Below are 21,054 nucleotides of genomic sequence, written 5' to 3'. Positions count from 1 at the left end.
TGCCAACACCACATCTATTCTCTCAACTTTTCAACAGGAAATGGAAAAGATAACTCCAGGATAATATGGATAGGACAAGAAAGAAGAGAGGGGCACAAGCAACAATCAGAAAAAAATAAACTGCATCTGTAACATGGCATAACTTTTGAAACAGACAGAAATTTAAAAGAGCACTATATTCACCTATAAGCAAGGAAAATTCACAACAGAAGGCAGCAAACCAGACAAAGGGAGAGATATGTATGTGATAATTTAGGATGCAACGGACAGCCAGTACTGGATACAGTACAGATACTGGAACCAGTATCCTATGTTAAAAAAAGAGAAGGCACAATATATGATGAGCTATAGAAATGCAATAATGAGCACCTTAAAAATTAGTTAACATGATGGAATAGGAAAAGGGAAAGCAATGCAATGTAGTAGGTAATAACATTAAATAAAGAAAATTAAAAAATCGTTCCATGATTCTCAGTTAGCATCATGTATCAAAGCAAGAAAAACATTGCAATTACTGGGAATTGAGGCTAACAGCGAAGTACGTACTTTGACTACGGGAATAAAGGAAAAAGTTACATGAACACATTCTACCTGTATCTACATTGAGAAGCTATCAAAATCAGAAAACAAAAAGGTTCCTTTAAGATCTGTGCTGTGTGACAGAAGGACTTCGTTCTAAAAGTACACATGAAAACTGCATTTCAGCTCCTGTGTAAAACCAGTTTGGAACAGGCAATAGCTGTGATTAGTTAACTAGAAAAAAGCAAATGAAAAATTCAGGACAAGTTTGAAAAAATGCATGTCTTAAAATAATTTTTTGAAAGCATTTAATTCATGACAGATCCGAACTGTGAAGAAATTGTCCCCTGCTTTCAAAATGTAAAATGGCTAAAAATATGTTAACTTTTCAAAAAACTTCGAACAGAAAGATAGTGAAATGAAGTACCACTGATTTTAAAGCTGTATTCTACATTGTGAATAATACTTAAAATCATCAATGGAAAAATCCTATCAGCTGAATCACAATATGTGTTTTACCAAATATTATTATGCATGGTTAGGATTTTACCAGACAAGACTAGTCAAAGGCGCTGTCATTCGTGCCTTCTTAAATACTAAATAGTAGTATTTTTTGAGTTAGGATATTTCTCTCCAGTCACTGAAAAGCTCATGGGTCAAGATAAACACAGAGAAACCACTTACCTACTGCCAGTATGGTCAAACAGATTTGATTTGGAGAAAACTGACAATTTATTGCAAAGTAGAGTTGGATGGTGAGAAACAGGAGAGGCACAGGGAGATTGGTAATGAGGGCTATGGTCTAACACTAATTCTGCCACTCCTTCCTCATGCTTTCAAATGCTCTAGCAAGGATTGTATCCATCACTGCAATTCTTTGGGGTAAACCTGTTACAGCATGGGCTCTTTGGAGGCTGCAGCATCTGTCAAGACATATCCAGCCACCACGGTTGGGTTCTAAACAGGTAGCAGTGCGGTCGTCTGGTCTGGTGTGATTCTCTGCATGGGTTACACCAAAAATGCCTGCACAATGCTCTCTTCTACATGCTGCTGGGATCTCACTGTGTGGCTGGAGCATCTCTTCCTGTCCAGACAGCTGTTTTTCACACCTTTTCCTCACTCCTCTCTTTCTTACACAGTGCTGAGCAGCATTTTTGTCATTTAGCTGTTTACCTTGAGATGTTTCACAGTGACCGTGGGGCTCAGCTGTGCCCTGCACTGTGTCCACTGAAGATGACCATGTTCTGTGCAGGACAACTTGTGAGTTTCCTCACAGAAACTGCACAGCAGACCCCCAGCCCCATGAGGTACACTCAGTGCAATCATGAAAGCTCTTCAAGATCCTTCTGTCACTATGATTTATTTTTGAAGACACTTGGCTTTAGAACTATAAACATTGAAGCAGTTAATTTTGCAAGGATTTTTTTAATATCAGTATCTATCCTGATCTAAGTCTCAGGATAGAGCAACTTAAAGAAAGCATTATACTTCATTACTTATAATACATTTTATTAATAATGTACTGAAGTCCTAAAAGACAAGTTCTAATTTCCTATATTTGTAATACTTGCCTCCTGCTGCCCCAAGAAAAGCCAAGTGGATCCACAAATCTGCTGAATTAGGGTCTACCAAGAGACACAAAACAAAATTTCTGATTTCCCTTTCTTAGTTCTAAAATCCAATAAAAACTAATAGAAACACTGGACTATAATGTCTTGCCTTTCCTTGTTATTCTTAAGCAATAAGAACCCACTTTTTAGTTACATCAGCTGGCTGTACTCTTTTTACATTTATTTGTACAGTATTTTTTTCTTTTATGACAGTATAAGAAAACCTTACAAACAAGCAAGTAAATAAGACAGTTCTATGCCTATTGAAAATTATAAACTTTTAGGGAGGGGCAAAATATGGGATATCTAACTTCTCGCTCATTAGCACATTAAAAAGAAAACTTTCTCATAATAGCACATTTGCATATGTAGAAAAAAAGCCTTATAATGCAAATAGGCTTAAAAATATAAAACCCAATTAAATGTTTTTACATTCTTTGCTACTCCCCAAATAGTCAGGGCATTTTCTTCTCAAAATGCCTTAAACACTTATTTTTCTTTTAAGTAATGATCTTATCTTTTCAAAATCTAGCTAAAGTAGAGGCCAGTGAAAGCAGAAGCATGTAAGCAGAATTTAAAGTTATTTTGTGAGCGTAGCATGCAAATTTAAAATTAACTTAGTTTGATTCTTTGCAAAGAAACTCTCTCATGGGAGAACTGTCCTTTTAAATCTGGATCAATCATACATTGTATGTTACTTTAGCACTGAAACCATATTTAAAATTTGAAATGACAGACTTCAGGTGTAAACCTGGTCAGTCTGGTTTTCTGCATACCTGCTAAATAGGTTTAGATGCAAAAGTGATCATATAAAACCATTTTCTATTTATTTGTGAGGAATTAATCTATCTTACAGCATATGATTTTTTAGGTTAGTATTTTATCAAATTATTTCTGTGTTAATGAAGTGGAATTAGTAGGTAGCATCAACTCATGTTGTACTGGTTTTTAAGTAAACAGACCCCTGACACTGCCATTCTCAAGTGCCTACTCAAAAAAATTACTTGTAATTTAGGTTGCAAGACCTAGAGTATAACAAATGTGCACTTGAAATGTCAGCTAAACTTTAGTCAAATATATGGAATGGCTAGTCTGTGTTACTAGAAGAAAGAGGGCAAGGTTGAAATAGCTGTAAACCAGCATGTGCTTGCAGCTGTCACTTTAAGTGATCTACTAGTGACAACAGATACATGTAAAAGCTCCATGGATTAGTAAATTGGTATTAACAGATTTAGATACGCACAGAGAGAAATCAGGATATAACTAATGGGCCTGTACTGTTTAAACATAGTCTGAAGAACCTGAGACTTGGCCTAACTCATTAAATTTACCTTTAGAGCTAACTATCAGTTATGGAAATGGAAGCATGCATGCTATTGCTTTGGTAAGAACGAAGTCAAAGTGAATCCCCTACAGAAAAATTCACATGGTACTTCTCAGGTTTACAGCTGGAACAAGATATTTGCATTATCCACCAAAAACATGCATCAGCCAGAGGAAAAAAAAAACAACCAAGAGAATTAGACTATAGAAAAACATCAAACTAGAATTGATTACAAATCACCATGTTAAACTTCTTAAGACTCACATAATATACAACAAGAAGCTAGAGTTATCAATCAGGAAGGAAGCCAAGCAACTTTGTATCAACTTTAGAGAATGCAGAGACACTGTCTGAGCCACTTTTTTTAAGGTTTGTTTTTATTGGACTGTCAAATACAGGAGCAGGAATCACACTCGCACTCCTAAAATAACTATTTGTATATTGATTAATTTAGCTGTACCTCTGACAATGTACCACAGTGTAGCACAGGAGACCCAACTCTCTCACATATACCAGTTGGCAACAGAACAATATGGATTTCACAAGAAAATCATGAGTGAATATCCAGAGAAGGTACTCTACCCTAAGACAAAAGCCAGGCTTCACAGCACTATATTGAGCTGACAGAGCGGAACATTCTGGACTTAAATTCACAGTGTTGGGAATAGAGATTCCAGTTCTAGGAAATCAGTAGAGTTCCATCTAGAACAGAGACCTGATGCACCTGCAAAAGCACCAAACTAAGACTGATGATTAGCTTGGTTTGAATCCAAACATAAGTAACTTAACACAGTATAACTGTATAAGCATTTCTATAAATGCAGTATTAACATTCTTAGCAACAGGAAAGCTAACTATGCAACTCCCAGTCCTGATCTCATTAACTTGATATGAAAACTGGCTCTACAAACTAGACCTTGGAACCAGGTGTCTCTTGTTATGGTATAAAAATTAAGCATGAGATACCAAAGATCTTGAAACCATGGACACAAATGAAAAGCCATGGCCCCAGAACCATAAATAATTCCTTAATGGTCAAACACTAGCCAGTGAAAACATGCAACCTCACAGCTGAGAAGGCTGTTTTTGCTCTTGGTAGGCAGGCGACTTAAAAGAAAAAACCCAGTAACAGGGCAAGGAAGCAACAAGGCTATAGCCTGGGAAAGGAACAGCTCTCCAGCAACACACCACATGCAGTCTAGCATCAGGTGCTTACAAAAGATCCTAATTTGGGCCCCTCTGTTTTGGCAAAAGATGCATACTTCAGTTCTATACCTGTCCTTAAATCCAGCCTTCCCCATCCGTCACTGAAGAGCTCTTCAATTAAGTTACCTTTGCCTCAGCAACTAGGACCATCGAGAACAAAGATATCAGGCTAGAAATATGGTACTGGCTCCATGGTACTGCACAGTCACAGATAATTTAGGATGTAAGTCAGATATAAGTGACTGCTTTGAATACAAAATTATAACACTTACTGTGTATTAAGTAATGTACAGAAATAATTAACAATGTGTAAGAACTAATTAAAAGGACAAGGCATGTTGCTAATGAATGTCAGTCTGAAAGCTTTCATTCTGAAGTTTAAAATTGACCTCAATTGTCAGTCCAAATTCTGCCATCACATCTACCCCTAATTCTTTTATATATGTATATATTTGCATGTGTATACATATATATCTATATACGCACACATAATTAGTTTTGAAAGAGCTGAAAAAAATAACTTAATATAAGAGCAACACTTGTCCTTAAAAGACAGCTTTCAAACTTAAAAAGCCTTAAGAAAATATTAGGCAGCAGTTACAATACAATCTCAGTTAAGTACCTGGAGACCTGGGGTAGTAAATTCTGTTCCAACTAGTCTTCTTAACTAAGGAATGATGAACTTCAGTTGAGAGGAAAGACACATCAAACAGATTTAACAAGGGTTGAAGTTGGCCACACTATTTGATTGAATTCACCCTAACTAGAATTCAACAAGAACACCAGAAAATAGCAACTAAAGTATATGCCTAAAGGAGGAGGGAAGAAGATGAACTGGGAGAAGAAGAAAACAACACTCAAGCTATGACAAACTACACTGAATGTATGAACAGAAAGGGTGGTTAAGCAAGCAACTCCAGGAAGCATCTGAAAAAGAGATGGCCAGCTGCAGCTTATGTTAGTGAATGAAAAGTATTCTGACTTTTTGATTTAGTATTCTATAAATGCATTTCTAAAAGTGAGGTCTAATATTGTACAAATCCTCAATAGAGCTGTTGAAAACGTCATTAACAGCTATCACAAGACACATCAGAATCAACAGCAAGTTGCCTAGGAGGACTATTGAGCAACACTACAGCCCTGAAGGGAGTGACATATGAACTAACCGTATTCATGAACAAGAAATCAACTATAAATCACTGTTACAAAAATGCACAGAAATTCAGATTGCGTAAGAATAAGGATTGCAAGTACCACAGAAAAAACTGATGAGCTATAAAATCATAGCTTTAATACCTAAAACGTTGAAATTATTTAAAACTTGCTATGCACATGTGAAAAATACTCCACAGCATGCAACTGCTGCACTATACTGCTCCACAGGCATGAATTATAACCCTGAAGAGAATGTCAAATAATGAACAGTGTTAGAATTTAATTTTCTTAACAAAAATGTCGTGCAGGGGAATCATACTCTCACTGATAATAAGACGACAGAAATACTGCTGGATTACAGCCCTAATTTCACAAGTGTGTTAACACATGATTCTATTCAAGTACTAAAGACTAATTCTTCAGCAATATTAAGCAACGGTAAAATATTTAGTTAATGTACATTGTAGATTTTTTTTACATCTTAATAATTTTAGAAGCTGCATCACGGTACAAAGAACAGCCTCACTGAGCTGATCTGGATGTGTATTTTTCCATTTCTGACTTAATTTCTCCAATACACACTACAGAAGAAATCATCTCTCTACACCATGCCAAATAATTGATTTTTGCTTAACAAGGATATTAACATGTCATAGAACTCTGACATATACACACATTTTCACTTCACATCAACCCTTCTATGGGTTGGCTCAGATAATTCAGAGGCATACACAAACTTGTACAGAGGATGTGAATGCCAAAACTAATTGTCCAGGAGAATCCTGTATTTCAAGCAACTTCCACATGCCGTACCAGCAGTGGCCCAGTGTCATTATTTCCTAGGCATTTACTCCCTTTCCCTTCCTCCCTATCCTGTTGTTCTTTGGCATTTTCCACTCTAGAACAGAATCATCTCAGGCCTTTCACATAAAAGTAAGTATTCCTAACCACATTTGCCCCTCTTTAGAATATCCATTTCCCACTTAGCCAAAATCTCCCACCAGTCTAGATTTAACCACTTGATTGAGACACACGCAAAAGCCTAACAGTACTAATTTCCACATGTCCTAAATAAACCCTGACCTAGTTAGGGCTTGTATTATAAGTCTTAGTTTACTCAGATCATTTTTTTAGTAGCAGCTAAGGCTGAGAAGGCACTTCATCAAATTACAGAAAATTAATTATTCAATTAAATGCCCATTACGTCATGCTACACCAGATTGATTTCCAGCCTCAAATAGTTGGAACAATATTTTCCCAAGCAATTGGCAATTACTACAAATTTACTGCTAGTGTTTCTGCCCAGGGCATGGACCTATGGCTCAACTTTTTTAATAAAAACTTTCACAAACTAAAACCTATCAGTTTCCATTCACCTTAACTAGCAACAAACAATCAAACCTTACAGTAGATACAAACTGCGATTACAGCACTCTTTTATCATAAGCAAGTATGTTAGCAAGATCAAATTTTGACACAGTAGCTAGGAAGAAAAATAAATCCAAACTTTTCTTTCTTCTATACTACTTCTAAACACTACCACATCAAATAAGTCCAAAATACTGTTACATTTCCCATAATATAACGTGTAAAAGAAGCACATCAATACACTGTTAATGTCAAGAAAAAATTTTCAAAGTCTGTTTTGCAAGACAAGATTCTTCAAGCTACGAAGAACATTTCTTGTCTTGTCTGACACCTCCTTCAATTAAAAATACACATCTTTGTAATAAAACTTAAAGATTTGTAGGGTTTGATGTTTCAGTGAAAAACACTCATAGGAAGGTTCTGCATGCGTTTTAATTCATGAACATATGAAGCCTTTTCTGTTAACTTGACACTCTATTTTTAAAAATGTCAATCTGTACTTCCTCTCACAAGTGCCCAATTATTAATGGTGGTCAGTATCACTCTATAAATAAAATATAAATACTACCAGAGTGAGGAAAGGTGGCTGTTTAACTAAATATATCTCCAAAAAGTGGGATAAGTTTTTTATTTTTAGTGGTTGTTTACTGGACACAAATGTCAGTCTCTCTTCAGACTATATATAAGGAAATGAGAAATTTGAAATTGAGAACTGACAATTTAGCTCTTTCATGTACAGTGTTCTTGTTCTTTTTGTAAGCTGAAAGTAACACATTTACATCTGTCCTAATTTATTAAATGAGTATTTATGAAGTTCCTTACAACAAGAATTTATTACTACTTAGGAAGGAAAAAAAAAAGCTAAGACAAGTCACTAAGCTGTCCCTCAGACAGACTTCCATTTTCTATCTCCTTGCTTTTCCTGAGCTCCAGGTATTCACAAAAGATACTCAACCCCCAGACCTTTTAGAAGTTCATTCTGAAGCTAAATGGCTGGCTTGCAATTTTTATATTAATATAAATTGCCATTTCTGTCCTCATTAAGCAACTGTGCTTTCCAATTGCTGTTTCTGGAAGAAAAAGGGCCCCAACAAACTAGTTTGCTTGAAAGTATCTCCACTATGCAATTCATTGCTCAGTCCTAGTTCAAGCATTTCCAAAGAGCTGACTAATTGTCTCTTTACAATGTAATAAAAACAAAGTACTCCAAAACCCCCAAACTAGAAAACAATAGCAAGTTTCCATAAAGGTTTTGATATGAATATACATCATTGCAGTATAACCAAAGCCAAGGAAAACCACTGCATCACTGCTATTGCAGCTGGTTTAAGCAAGTAAAACCAAAAGGTTTTTCTACGTCAATAGTATACACAGGAAAGAAGATGAATACCAGTCACTGGATTAAAGCAACATGGCAAATACAGATTCTATCAGTAGAAAAGCTGAAGTTTTAAATTGGAACAGAAGCTTCTGGAACTCTTCCTGCGCAGGTAGTCACCTCCAGGGACAAAAAAAGTACAAAGGTCACACATAGCTGAGCTTAAGAATTCTTAAAATCCTACCAAGCATTGCATTTCTCTAAACATTTTTCAAGATCCTCCATATAGATGCATGCAGAAGAGCTACTCTTACGAGGCAAAACCCCCTAGAATTCATCAGATAAACACTTTGCTATTAAGAATTCTATAAACAGATTTGAAAAATCTATTCATATAAATACCTACCATGACTAAATTAGTGTTGGCCTTCCTTTTAGATTGCCTGAAGTGGGGACACAACATACCATGTTATTCTTGATTTATCATGCTGTGACTACATGAATTAGTGCAAAACTCTCTCTACACCAGTGGTGATAGCACTATAAGAGCAGACACAGCAATCAAAGCAAAGCCAATACAAACTTATGGACCAGGTTGCCTGAAACTTGGACTTCCAGATCTACTGGGCATTTTCTTTTTATTCTTTTAATAACAGACCCTAGACCTTCCAACTCCAAAACCATGGCCCAGGGATCCACATTTACACAACTGCCACGAACATCCATTCTTAACGTCGTACACAGAATTCCCCACTGGAAGTTGGACTTCAAGAATGAAAGAACTATAAAGCTTTAAAATAAAGAAGGGTATCCCTAATAAAGACCAACTGATGCTGACTGCCAGTAATTTAGTATGCCCAGGCTAGATTAATATAACAAAGCCTAAGTTTGCCCATATATGACCATTTTATAATATGCATAATTTCATCTCATCCACTGACCACATAGCAGAACTTGCATCTTTAATTTCATCCTCCAGCCTGTTACAAACCAATTAAACACCTTCAAGGTGTTTTGTCTTACATGGATAAAAGCAAGTCAGCATCATATACTGACTTTCATCATCCTTCCCCAAACTTAATTCATATGGCCAGTTCACTACTCAATGTAATCCAGTGAGTACACAATAAATATTCATCCTTTTTTTCCCCTATTCCAGAAAAATCAGTACAGTAGTCCAACCAGATCCTGTATTTTTCACTCAATGAAAGGTTACTGTCACACAGCGATACCTGTTCTGGATGTACAACAATATAATTCTGCACTTGAAAGACACAAAATAGCTATGCTAATAAGCATGTATTTAACTAGTATTCTTTCATCAAATAAAGGGAAGAGATGAGTGTATTACAAAATACCCCTATAAAATTATCTATCAATCCTTACCCAGAACAATACAAATGATAAAACAGGAGCAGAAGCAACTGTGGGTTTCTGTATACAACATTCATGTCTCAGTTAATACTATGGCTTATAATTAGACTCATCTTCATTGCTGAAAGTACAGCAAAACTACTCAGTGACAGTAACTTTCCAAATTTATGCTTATATATTAACAAAATGTGGTCATTCTATAATAACAGTAGAATTAATTAGGCACATAAAATCGTTACATTCCCCATTCAATTTAAACATGCATACCTAATCCAAGTGTCTAAAAGAAAGCTTTACAAACATCCAGCCACCCTTTCCTACAAGGGTGTCATTACAGTCATCAACACTACCTCACACTACAGGAAACTTTACTGAAATACAACAGGTTAAGATGGAAGTAGGTAATACGTCTGACTCTGGATCAGCAGGATCAAGGGAAACTGAACTTACAGAATAGTGAAAGATTGCTGAAAAATATTAAAGATTAATATCTCAACTACATCAAATCATTGCAACTGAACATTAAGCCAATAAGAAGCCTGACACCCCCTCCTTACCAAATTACAAATCATTCAGTAAATAATAAGTTCCACTGACAGCAAAGGTTTTCACACATCATTTTAACACTTATTTTATCAGCTGCTGGTGTTTTCCTATGCATCTAAATACATGCTGTAAAGCTTATAGTTACTGAAGACATTACAAGGATACGGAAGAAAAGATCAACTATGTAACTCAGGAGGAATATCTTAAACTTATATCTTTGAGCATAATCAATTTTCAATTTAAAACTTAAGTTAAAAAATATAGAATTCAATTTGTTACTAAACAACAATCAAAACAGAAGCATCAATGCTAAAAGTCTGGCTTAAAAGAATAACCTCTGAAAAACAAAGAGAGAATAATTACAAGACAGTTTCAAAAATATATTTCTATATCCTAGAGACATGACATAATCCAGTAGTATTCCTCAACTTCTAAAATTTCCACAACAATAATTTTAATTGCAGCTAGCTCTAACTAACGGGAACTTAAGAGCTTTCAGGGATACCATCTATCAACTGAACTGTCAAACACCATTCACAAAGCACAAGTCTGAACAAAAACGGAACTAAAATATCAGATTAACCTTTAAAACTGTGGATGCTTTTAACTCTTCCTCCATGTATTCAAGAAGTTCAAGAACTTAAAAAAAGATGCATCAATTCAATTCCAAGTTACCAGATCAAACAAGTGCCAGAGAGAAAAAAGCATAAAGTTACGCGAAAGAAGTTCCAGTGTTACATACATCCTAGCCTGAAGACGTGTTTGCTAAGACAAGCTTGCCTTTTAAACTGCAATGTACCAAAACATTCAACCAGCAATGGAATTCATCACTATAACTATCTTATTCTACCACGACATCTGGAATTTAGGCTGCTGAGAGGTGCTGTACAGCATGCCTGCAGATGCTCTTTGGCTACATCCTTGCCAGCACCTTCCTGTCTCTGCCCCTTGAGAGATTTTTGGAAGTTCTGATCACAGGCTTGACAGACTGCCATAGATATACCTCAATGAAAACTCCTAGAAACTGTTGTGTACAATCAATTCCTGATTAAGCCGCATCTTGAGGAAGTTTTAGAAGTGCAAACAGTTAAAAAAAATAGTATTATTATATGATCTGTTTAAACTTTTAGATGACTACAATGCTTGCCAGACATTTAAATGTAAAAATCTCCCTTTCTTCACTAGCTTTTCTCCAAAATACATCTGCTTGATGCAATCAATCCAGTCTTTTTTTTTTTTTTAAATCAGGAGGTACTTAATAAAATTTTATTTGTAAGCTGTAAGGAAGCATACTTCTCATTTGTCATCCTTAATTCAGCTTGGAAAAACTCCACGTATTTGGTGGAATAAGAACATACATGCTAAGATTTAACACTACTGCTTTAGGAACTTGTATGCTACATGAAAGTCTGGCTATTTTTACTCAATCACATAACTGGACAGACTATTTAATGGAAATAATAGTAATATTCTTTGCAGAAAGACTACAGCATGCTTTTTGACAATCATTAGTCATAATGTGTATAGCAATTCTGAAAGCCAAAAAAGCAGACTTTTTTCTTTACCTTCTAAGGCAAAGTCATCTTTTAAAGATTTCGTGGGTTATCATAACGGTTGGGAAAAAACACTAATGTTATCAAGTCAAACCATCAACCTAGCACCACCACGTTCACCATTAAACCATGCCATCAAGTGCCATATCCACACTTTTTTTGACACTTGCAGGGATGGTAATTCCACCACTACTCTGGGCCTCCTGTTTCAATCTTTTACAGTCCCTTCTGTGAAGCATTTTTACTGTGTAGACTAAACCTCCACTGAGACAACGCAAGAGCATTAACTCTCATTCTTCCACTTCCTACCTGGAAAAGTAGACTAAAACACAACTTGCTACAACCTCCTTTCACATAGTTGTAGAGGGCAATAAGCCTCCCCTTCTCCAGGCTAAGCAACCCCAGCCCCTTCAGCCACTCCTCGTAACACTTACACTCATTTATATATGGACTCTTTATTCTTACCAGTCAATTCCAGACCTTCTTTTAGTGTTTGAAAAAAACAGCAACACACTATTAACTTGTTCAGAGAAAAAAGCACAGAGAAGAACATTTTCCTTTGGAAACCTACAGAGTTGTATTCAGAAAGTCAAGAACCAGAGTCAAAGAACCCCTACCCTCTTTCTAGAGCAGACCGTGAAGGATGGTACCTCCTCTGGGAAGTTGGTCTGGGGTCTTAAATTGACCCACTGAAAAAATTTTGCAGCCTTCAGAGGCAGACAGTCTATCCACCCACAAAACCCTCTAATATAAGAGCTCAAAAGTTGCTGGCTGAAGCTACAAAAGAGTTTGTCCGCGCCTTAGGAATTCCTTGCCCTGTTCCACAGTGTTCCACTGATGCCACTGTCGCAAGTAAGAGACCTAACAGAATTTGCCATACCCATTTTTGCTTTCACCAGATAGAAATATACAGCACCTTAAAACATGAATGATGGCAATAATAAAATTGTACTTACTGTAATTTCAGCCTTGCTCAGACAGATAGAGCCTCTGCATCCATACTCTGTTTCATCTTCAGACTTGTAATAACTGAGTGTGTTGCTTTTCAGAACTACCCATCGATCCTGCCACCCATGAATGTAGTTGGTCCACTGTAAAAAAATTTTCCAGAGATCAGCCAATGGAAAGACAACAATAAAAGAAGAATGATGGATATTTCCTAGGCTTTTGAGCATGCAAAGAAAAAGGCAAGTTATTTTTACAAGTTGCTCCAAAATGAGAATGTTTTTCTGCTCAGAGCTCCTAGAAGAATTTTACAAACTCCTAAAGCAATAAAAAACCAGTTGTTTTCAAGGGTCAATAAGCCAACAGATGTCTGATGTCTGGACTCCAACCGCACTGTCAAGGCCAGTTACAATAAAGGCAATAAACATACTGGTAATACAAACTGAGGAAAACAGAGGAGGGGGAAAAAAATATTAAACATTAATGATTAAGGTGAGTTCAGGCATCTGATTTAAAATCTCAAGTTAGGCCAAAAGACTTAAGTGGAACCTAGAATAATTTATTTTATATGAAATATGATATGATGTTTTCTCATCATATAAATACAAATATGCCATTATCCCACAGCATAGTAAATAACTCTTGTAGTGCCTAGAGGACTCAGTGCTTTTTAATTTAATATTGTCCATATGTTTTATGCTTAATGTTTTAATAGTAGTAGTAGTATAACTACTTTCAGTAAGGTGATACTTGGTTATCAGCAGACATCAAATCATGTTTTTGCCATTCAGATTTTTCTAGGGACCCACATTCACACACTGAATAAAACCAATATTCCAGGAACAAGTGGACTGGTTCTGGACTAATTCTAGAGAGATCTAATAAGAAGTGACCAAAAGTTCTAATTACTATGCTTATATTTGTAACATCTTTCTGACTGCACTTTGTAGAATCAGATGAACTTCATAAAATCATCTGGCACTGACAGAAAATCAGGACTATCCTATAATTCGGACAATACACAATATTAATCAGTCATGGTGCAAATGTTATAAATTTGATAAAAACAGAAACAAAAATATTGAAATCAATCTCATCATGCAAGCATTTCTTTGATGGTTAACATTTAAGTCTATCCATTATTCATCATTTTGTAATCTAAAAAGTGAGGGGGGAAAGTAAACTAACAGTCTCATTCCCACTTCATACTACATACACTAGTTAACACATATTCCATAATTACATGTTAACTTTATTAATAAGATGATTAATTCTAAGGAAAAAAAATTATAGCTGAGAAATTCTTAGCAATTTTCAAATGTAGGCAAAACCTTAATTTGCTTTTAAAATATAAAGCCCTTTTTCATCTCTTAATACATTTAATTGCTAAATACAGCATTACTTAAAGAAAGCCTCAAGTGTACTTAGTGCATGAAGTGGTAGCACAAACTGCCATAGAGGTGTATTATTTCCTGCCTTCCTGTTTCCCTATATCTCATGTTCCCAACTCCTCCCAGGATGTGAAAGGCAGAGTGCAAAGTTATACTGGGGGAAAGAGAAGCAAGGAAAAGCATGTTTCCTTCTCTGAAAAAGTTAACAGAAACATATATAGCAGTGGATCTTGCAGCTGCTGTTGCAATCAAACCTTGCTGCTGCAATCCAAAGGCGCCATGAATTAAGAGACTTAAAGTACACTTGGACAGGCACGAGGTTTTTGCAGAGAAAAGACCAGTGTTTCTCTAAACATCTAAATTCTCGTGCTTCCTGAAAGCCTCTCCCACTGAAGTTCTTTCTTTGTATCCACCTTAAAATCACAGGCAGGAAATACAATGGAAAATATCCTACAGTTTCAAAACATTTCAAAAGACCAGCAGAATATAATTCTAACAAGTTTTAGTTACCAAAGTACTCCACTTCCTTGACAGCTTTTCTCTTTACTGAAGGGCAGAACTACAAAAACTATGTTCACAGTGAACTGCAGCCTACTTCTATGATTTTAGAACTTAACTATACATTAATGTTAATTAATCAACATTAACTATTAACACTTTGCTACTAAAAATAGGTATTTCCTTAGTAGAAAGTTCAGTATGCTACCATTCCAATTTTAATTGGTTTACCTCAATAATTACTGAGGTATCAACTAACAAAAGGTAACCCTACCCTGCAAACATATTCATTGCGACCGGTTTCGCCATACTTGACTATTCAGATTGAATTCCAGGTTCTCATGGGAAAGACAGTCTCTGCTACACTCAGCATAATCATCTAGAAAAGTAAAAAGTGTGCAGGTACCTCACTTAGAATGTCTGAAGCTGTGGCTTCACCTGCTACACCACTGAGAAAGAGCACCTGGACTTTGTATTTAATTTGCTAACATAAAAATGAATTACATCCTATAAACTACTTCCTGTCTAACAACAGAAGCATCTTACCCAAGGAGAACTTTGCTGTGAAAAAAGCACAAACAAAATCTCCTATTGTAACTGCTCTAACACCATCTCACATCCATCTCATCCCCTCCTTCCCCCACCCACTATTAGATAAAATCTTACAAATGAAAGCAGAGATCCTTCTTTTTTCCTAACCATTTCCTTTTATCTCTGGGGTGAAAAACATTTTCAGGCTGGCAGGAGTTCACAAACTTTCCGTCACAACTGTTCCGTCACAACAGTGTGAACTCATGGCTGTTTTCTACGCATTCAAGGCAGTGTAAGATCTCTGTATTCTGTGCCTCCTATGCTGGCTTGTGCCTAGCCTTATCGTGTAGGACAGGAAACAAAAAATTCAAAACATAGTGCTTTAATCTTACAGATATTTCAACGTCATTCTGAATATACTTTCTGTAACAAAAAATAAAATATCCGCATAAAAACTAAGTAATTCAATATTCTACTCCAAAGTACTTCTGAAAATAAAATTTCACAGTATAAACCGACACTTGTTCGGAAGTAACCTTATATTCAGCAATAAGAGAGAAAATAACTATGGTTATTTTTAAAAAGGGAAACAAGCCGTATAGCCATTTTCCTTTTCCGCTCCTCCCGCTATCTCTTGCTGCAGGAGTATTTCATTCCCTGTTTTGATACTTGCACTCAAAGCCGTGCATGCTCCCGAAGAGACACGACTGGCTGCGGGTGCCTCCGGGAGCTCCCGGGTAGCCGCGACACCCAGGCCCGGCGCCGCTCCGCCGGAGCCCGAGGCTCGGGGGAGACGCCCTCCCGGCGCGGCTGCCGGAGCCCCGCGGCGTGCGGCCGGCGGGCTCGGGGGGCGGCGGGGACCGTGGCTCTGCTCGAGGAAAGGCTCCCCCCGGCCGCGAGGGGCGGCGGGGCTGAGGGAGGGGGCGCCCGGCGCCGCCGCGGCTCTTCCTGGCAGCGGCTCCGCCGTCAGGTGGCGGTGCCCCGGCCGTGCCAGCGCCGCCCGCGGAGCCGCCCGGCCCCCCCGTCACCGGGCCCCTCGGCCCGAGCCCCCGGGGCGGTCGAGGCTGACAGCGACGAGAATGGGGGGTGGCAGGGCACAGCAATGGGGTAGAAGCGGCTTACCTTGCTGAGCACCCCGCAGAGCTCAACAGGCAGCCCGAGCTCGGTCTCGGGGTCCTCCTCGGAGCCGGAGGAATTCCAGCTCTGGTTGTCCGACATGGAGACCGGAGCCGCAGCCACCGCCGAGCTGTGAAAGAGCCGGAGCGGCCCCCGCCCACAGCAGCCTTCTTCTGCCGAAGGGACCGGAGCGCCAGGCTCTACTCGAGCGGGTGCCGCCACCGAGCGCCGCCCGCCCCTGCCAGCGACCGGCCGGCAACCAGGCTCGCAGCCCCGGGCTCCCCTCGCCGCGTCCCCGCAGACCCCGCCCGCGGCCAGAGCCACAACACCGGGACAGCGAGGGGAGGAGGGGCGAGCGCGCGTCCGCCTGCTGGGCACCCGCTCAGCGCGCTCCCGCCGCAGCCATCTTAGATGAGGCGGGGGCCTTATGCCATCGTCCACGAGCACCCCGCCCCACCGCGGCGCCCCGCGGGAGTTGTAGTCCTGCCCCGCTCGGCCGCGAATTCGGGCGCTATTGCCCATCACTCGTGCCGCAGGACGTGCTGGGAGATGTAGTCTCACTCCGGCGGGGCACGGCCGCCATCTTGGTTTCGTTGTTCCTGTGGCGACTGGTCTTGTCGCAGTCCCCTCGAGTGAGGGGTGAGGGGAGCTCCGCTACCAAGGGCGACGGTGCTGCCCAGGGCGATGTTTGCTTTATCTTTTATGCAGAGGTATTTGCTTTATCTTTAGCGTCTCTCCGGCTCTGCTTGCTTTCAAGGGCGAGGAGATGTAGTCTCTCTTCCTCGCCTCAAACCTTGTGGGACTCGGGGCAAGGGGGGACATTTGTGCGGGGTGAGCGGCAAACTTTACGCTAATCAAAGATGGTGGAGGTGGCGGGAAGGGGCGGGAGATGCTGCCGTCTGTGGATGAAACGAGAGGGGAGGGCCGTCCGTCCGCACCTGACCGGGTTCTGCTTCCACGGGGGTGCTCAAAGGCGTGGGGTGGGCAGAGCAGGTAGAATGATGGGTCCTCGTTCGGCTTCGGCTGCCAGGTACTCCGGATGTTCTCCCTTCCATTTATTAAATTTCTTTCGTAGTTTAGGGAACGACAGGGTGATTTTTTTTTTTTTCCTTCAGACTTAGTCTGAAATACGTGTTTTCGTCGATATTTATGGGTGGAGATTTATTTGTAGAATGGAAAAAAAAGCCCTGTTGCACCTGTCATTTCACGATCTGTGAACAGCACATATAGTGTTTTGGGAAAGACTTAGGATTTATACTAATTCATCTCCTTTCTCCTGATTTCTTGGGCGGGGGAAAAAATGTGTTTAAGAATGTTGGTTAAGGAAATTTCGTGTTGGGAAGATGCATTTCTGTTATTGTTGGAAGAGCAATGCTGCACAATTCTGTTTTCTCTGACTTCTTCCTTATGACAAGTTATTAATTTTCCCGTGTTAGGCTGTTTGAAAGTTTCCATTGAGGGTTTATTATTTTTTTGAAAGAGCATTGACACATTAACTTATATGCATTCTGTATATATAACAGTTAAAAGTTAAATAATACTCATATCTGCTCAAAGTCTCAGATATGAAGATATTTACAGTGAATGCAGAACTGTGGATGATTCTAAAGGGAGCATCATTGTCCTAAAATATTAGAAATAAAAAATAGTCATAGCCATCTTAATATTTGTGTAATCACTGCAATGTACAAGAAAAAAACTTTTACAGAAGTCCATTGTGGGTGCTACTTTAGACAATTTATTAATATATAAAATGTTGCTGAAAACCAATATTCTTTGATTCACTATGTGTTTGGGAAGAAATGCAAGTGCATTTTTTTCTCCTTAGCATTTGTTTCAATCTACTGTATTTGTCAAGCAAGCTATGTAAGTATTGATATGTATGAGAATAATTTATAGCTCTTTTCTGCAAAATGTTGTTGAAGTTAGTTGGCATCACCTGTAAAGCCGGTTGTGTCTTCTCAGTTAAACTCTGAATGAAATTCTTCTCAGGAGCAGGAGCTGAAAAGACATGTCTGAGCAAGTCCTTTTAGCAGTGGCAGTGTACACAGACATTTCCTGTCAGGCTTTTCATCTGAAACTATTACTATTCACTTAGTTACAGAGGAAACTTGCTTTTTCTTTTCCCCCTCCAGAATATTGACTCAGTCAAGTGTTACAAACTAAAAATACATAGGGTAGATAGCTTTTCAGGTTGTTCAACAAACATATCCTTGCTTTTAAGAGAGAGTATTTGTTTTGCTTATTAACTGTGGCTGGTATTTTACAAACTTCAAATGAAAAAATATTGAATGCTAAAAGGTTTGCCTTTTCAGCTTTTCATATAATGCATTGGCTGTGCTACATAATAGATTTCTGTTTACACCTGCCACATGCTCCTAATGTATCTTGTTTTTCAACACAATGTCACCGGCTTACCTTCTTCCAAAAGCTGTATTGCAATTGTGAATACCTGATGTAAATTACCCCTTCTTTCCAATGTTCTAACCGTTTTTCAAAAACATAGCATACTGTCTGTTACTCTTAATGAGATAAGGTCATACCCTCATCAGCAAGCATGGAGTACAGTGGGAGAGATTTGTAAAGAAAAGATTTAGTGCTGAGGACTTGAAGTTCTTACACGTGTTTTGAGAGATGTTTTTTTTCAGACTACAGGAGTTTGATCCCTTGGAGAGCACCTACATTAATAATTGTCGTTTTGCAGGTGTGCTCTGAAAGAGCAGTCTTCCAGTTAATTATAGTTTGAAAAGAATCAGGTTTGCCTGTGCCAAGACCAATCTAGGATGCAAACCAAATCACAGGAAATGTAGAAAATCATCCAGATGCACTCACTCCTCTCTAGCTTCTTTTATACCTTTTCTACTGAACCTTTATTTTGTGCTTCAATGCTGTGTTCGTTTTTTCGTAGCAAGTGCCCCTGTACTCAGTCTGTACCTCTTCTGTGTCTTAGGGATTTCAAGAAGTTTGCAAATTACTGTTGTAAATGGAAATAGTCATGACCTTTTTTAGAACAGTGTAACAGGAGGTGTTCTGTATTGCTGATATACTACTTGTAGTACAAAACTGGGATGTCATACAACTGGGATGTACAACTTCTTGGGATGTCATAATAAGCACTGTCAATTGGGTAACTTTATAAATACCTTTCTTTTCCCCCTCCCTTTTTTTCTATTTTTTCCACTGCCATAGATCCTATTTTAGGGTGTTCATTTTTTATTTTTATAACAGAATCTCCATCACTTTCTAGTGTGTTCATGCTTACTGTTATGTTTTTTCTGAAATTTGAGACTTTTTCTTAGGAAGATCCTTAAAGGAGCTTTGCTACACCGCAGCATATTGCCTAATAGCATAGGCTCAGAAATGTTAATGATTCAGACACTTATTCTAAAACAGTTTTGCTCTCTGTGAATCACTGTGTTAGGCTTTTATTTCTAAGTTAAAGCAAAAATAAAATTTAAAATCAACTGTCTATGAATCCATTGGCACTGAACATGGCTACAGAAGCCAGGTCACAGATAACTACACTACCTCTAGTGTAGTTTTTACTGATGAGTGTTCAGTTCCTTCATTATTTTCTTTATGGATTAAACTGGTAAAGCTTTTGTTTTCAGTAATCTATAAGCGCAGGAAAAACTTAGTTAAAGACTTCGTTAAAGAGATAAATCTTTGAGTTTAAAAGGTCCTTTAAATTACTGAATAGAGGCAGAAGAACATACTTCCTATTAGAAGGGCATGGTTCTTTGCCCTTCTAATAAACTTAGATGTTTTAAAGACATGGGGGTTTTTTGGCAGAGAAACTGAAAGCAGAATTTAGAAAATAATTGCATTGCATCTTGCCTAGAGAAAATTGATAGGGGCTGTGTATTCCACTTATTTTAGTTGTGTCACTTGTGTCATAAGCTAAGAATTATTCAGGTAGTTTGGTGAATGGGATAAAATATTTTGACATTTATTTTTGAACATTGTCAAAAGCAGTCTCTATTAACTGTTTACTTTCAACATGAATTATTTAATGTTTAAAAGGATGGATTTGTCTGCAATTTGTTACATCTTAAAGTCAGTGAGTATACAGAAGCCATAATTCTAGGACTTGTTTTTTCACGGCTAGTTTCAGGTGCTTGTATGGGATCTATGATTTTGTCAGATCTGAGTCAGCTGCTACTTTAAAAGTACTCTCATTTCACTTGTGTCAGCTTGAGCACTTGGAATTTTAACTTCCATGAATTCTTGCCCAGTTTTCTGTTCAGTATTAATTTATCATGTACTCTGTCTTATTACATTTGTAAAGATACTACATCTTTATTGGAAGATTAATTTTCTAAGGAGACTGTTTGTGTTATATTTTAACTGAGACTATTTTAACAGAGAATAGTTTTGAACACGCTAGCTGGGAATCTATGTGGTTAACACCATGTATATTAAATGTGTGTGTATTGATGCAGACAACACTGCTGTGCAGTTCCTTCTGCCAGTTCTTTTCTTGTAAATTACTACAGGATTAGAACTGACAGGAGTCTTCTCAGGGCCATTCAGAAACCAAGCCTCTGGTAAAAATCAAACCCCCTGTGGCTAAGAAGAATTGAGCAGATAGTTAGAAGGA

At 38.2% G+C, this 21,054-nt stretch overlaps 2 protein-coding genes across 8 annotated transcripts in view; one reads left to right on the top strand and one right to left on the bottom strand.

Moving 5' to 3' along the window:
- Window positions 1-16,870, bottom strand: part of CERT1 (ceramide transporter 1) — a 79,718-nt gene extending 62,848 nt beyond the window's left edge. For 2 of the 3 annotated variants that reach the window (XM_015652263.2, XM_033520312.1), the window contains exons 1-2: window positions 16,461-16,870; window positions 12,930-13,064 (exon numbers count right to left, since the gene is read on the bottom strand). In XM_015652263.2, coding sequence (XP_015507749.2) covers window positions 12,930-13,064; window positions 16,461-16,556 — 231 coding nt within the window. In that variant the 5' untranslated portion in view covers window positions 16,557-16,870. The remainder of the gene's footprint in view (window positions 1-12,929; window positions 13,065-16,460) is intronic. The other variant, XM_015652264.3, reaches the window with a different exon arrangement.
- A 72-nt stretch (window positions 16,871-16,942) lies between these two features.
- The window catches only part of POLK (DNA polymerase kappa), a 38,596-nt gene continuing 34,484 nt past the window's right edge, over window positions 16,943-21,054 (top strand). For 2 of the 5 annotated variants that reach the window (XM_015652256.2, XM_033520310.1), the window contains exon 1: window positions 17,018-17,164. The gene's annotated coding sequence lies outside the window, so the exon portion shown is untranslated. Of the gene's footprint in view, window positions 17,165-17,362; window positions 17,485-21,054 lie in introns of those variants that run through there. The other 3 variants (XM_015652255.2, XM_015652253.2, XM_015652254.2) reach the window with 3 other exon arrangements.

The sequence above is a fragment of the Parus major genome, chromosome Z (genome assembly GCF_001522545.3).
Source record: "Parus major isolate Abel chromosome Z, Parus_major1.1, whole genome shotgun sequence".
Classification (NCBI taxonomy): domain Eukaryota; kingdom Metazoa; phylum Chordata; class Aves; order Passeriformes; family Paridae; genus Parus; species Parus major.
This window is presented reverse-complemented; position numbering and strand designations above follow the sequence as displayed.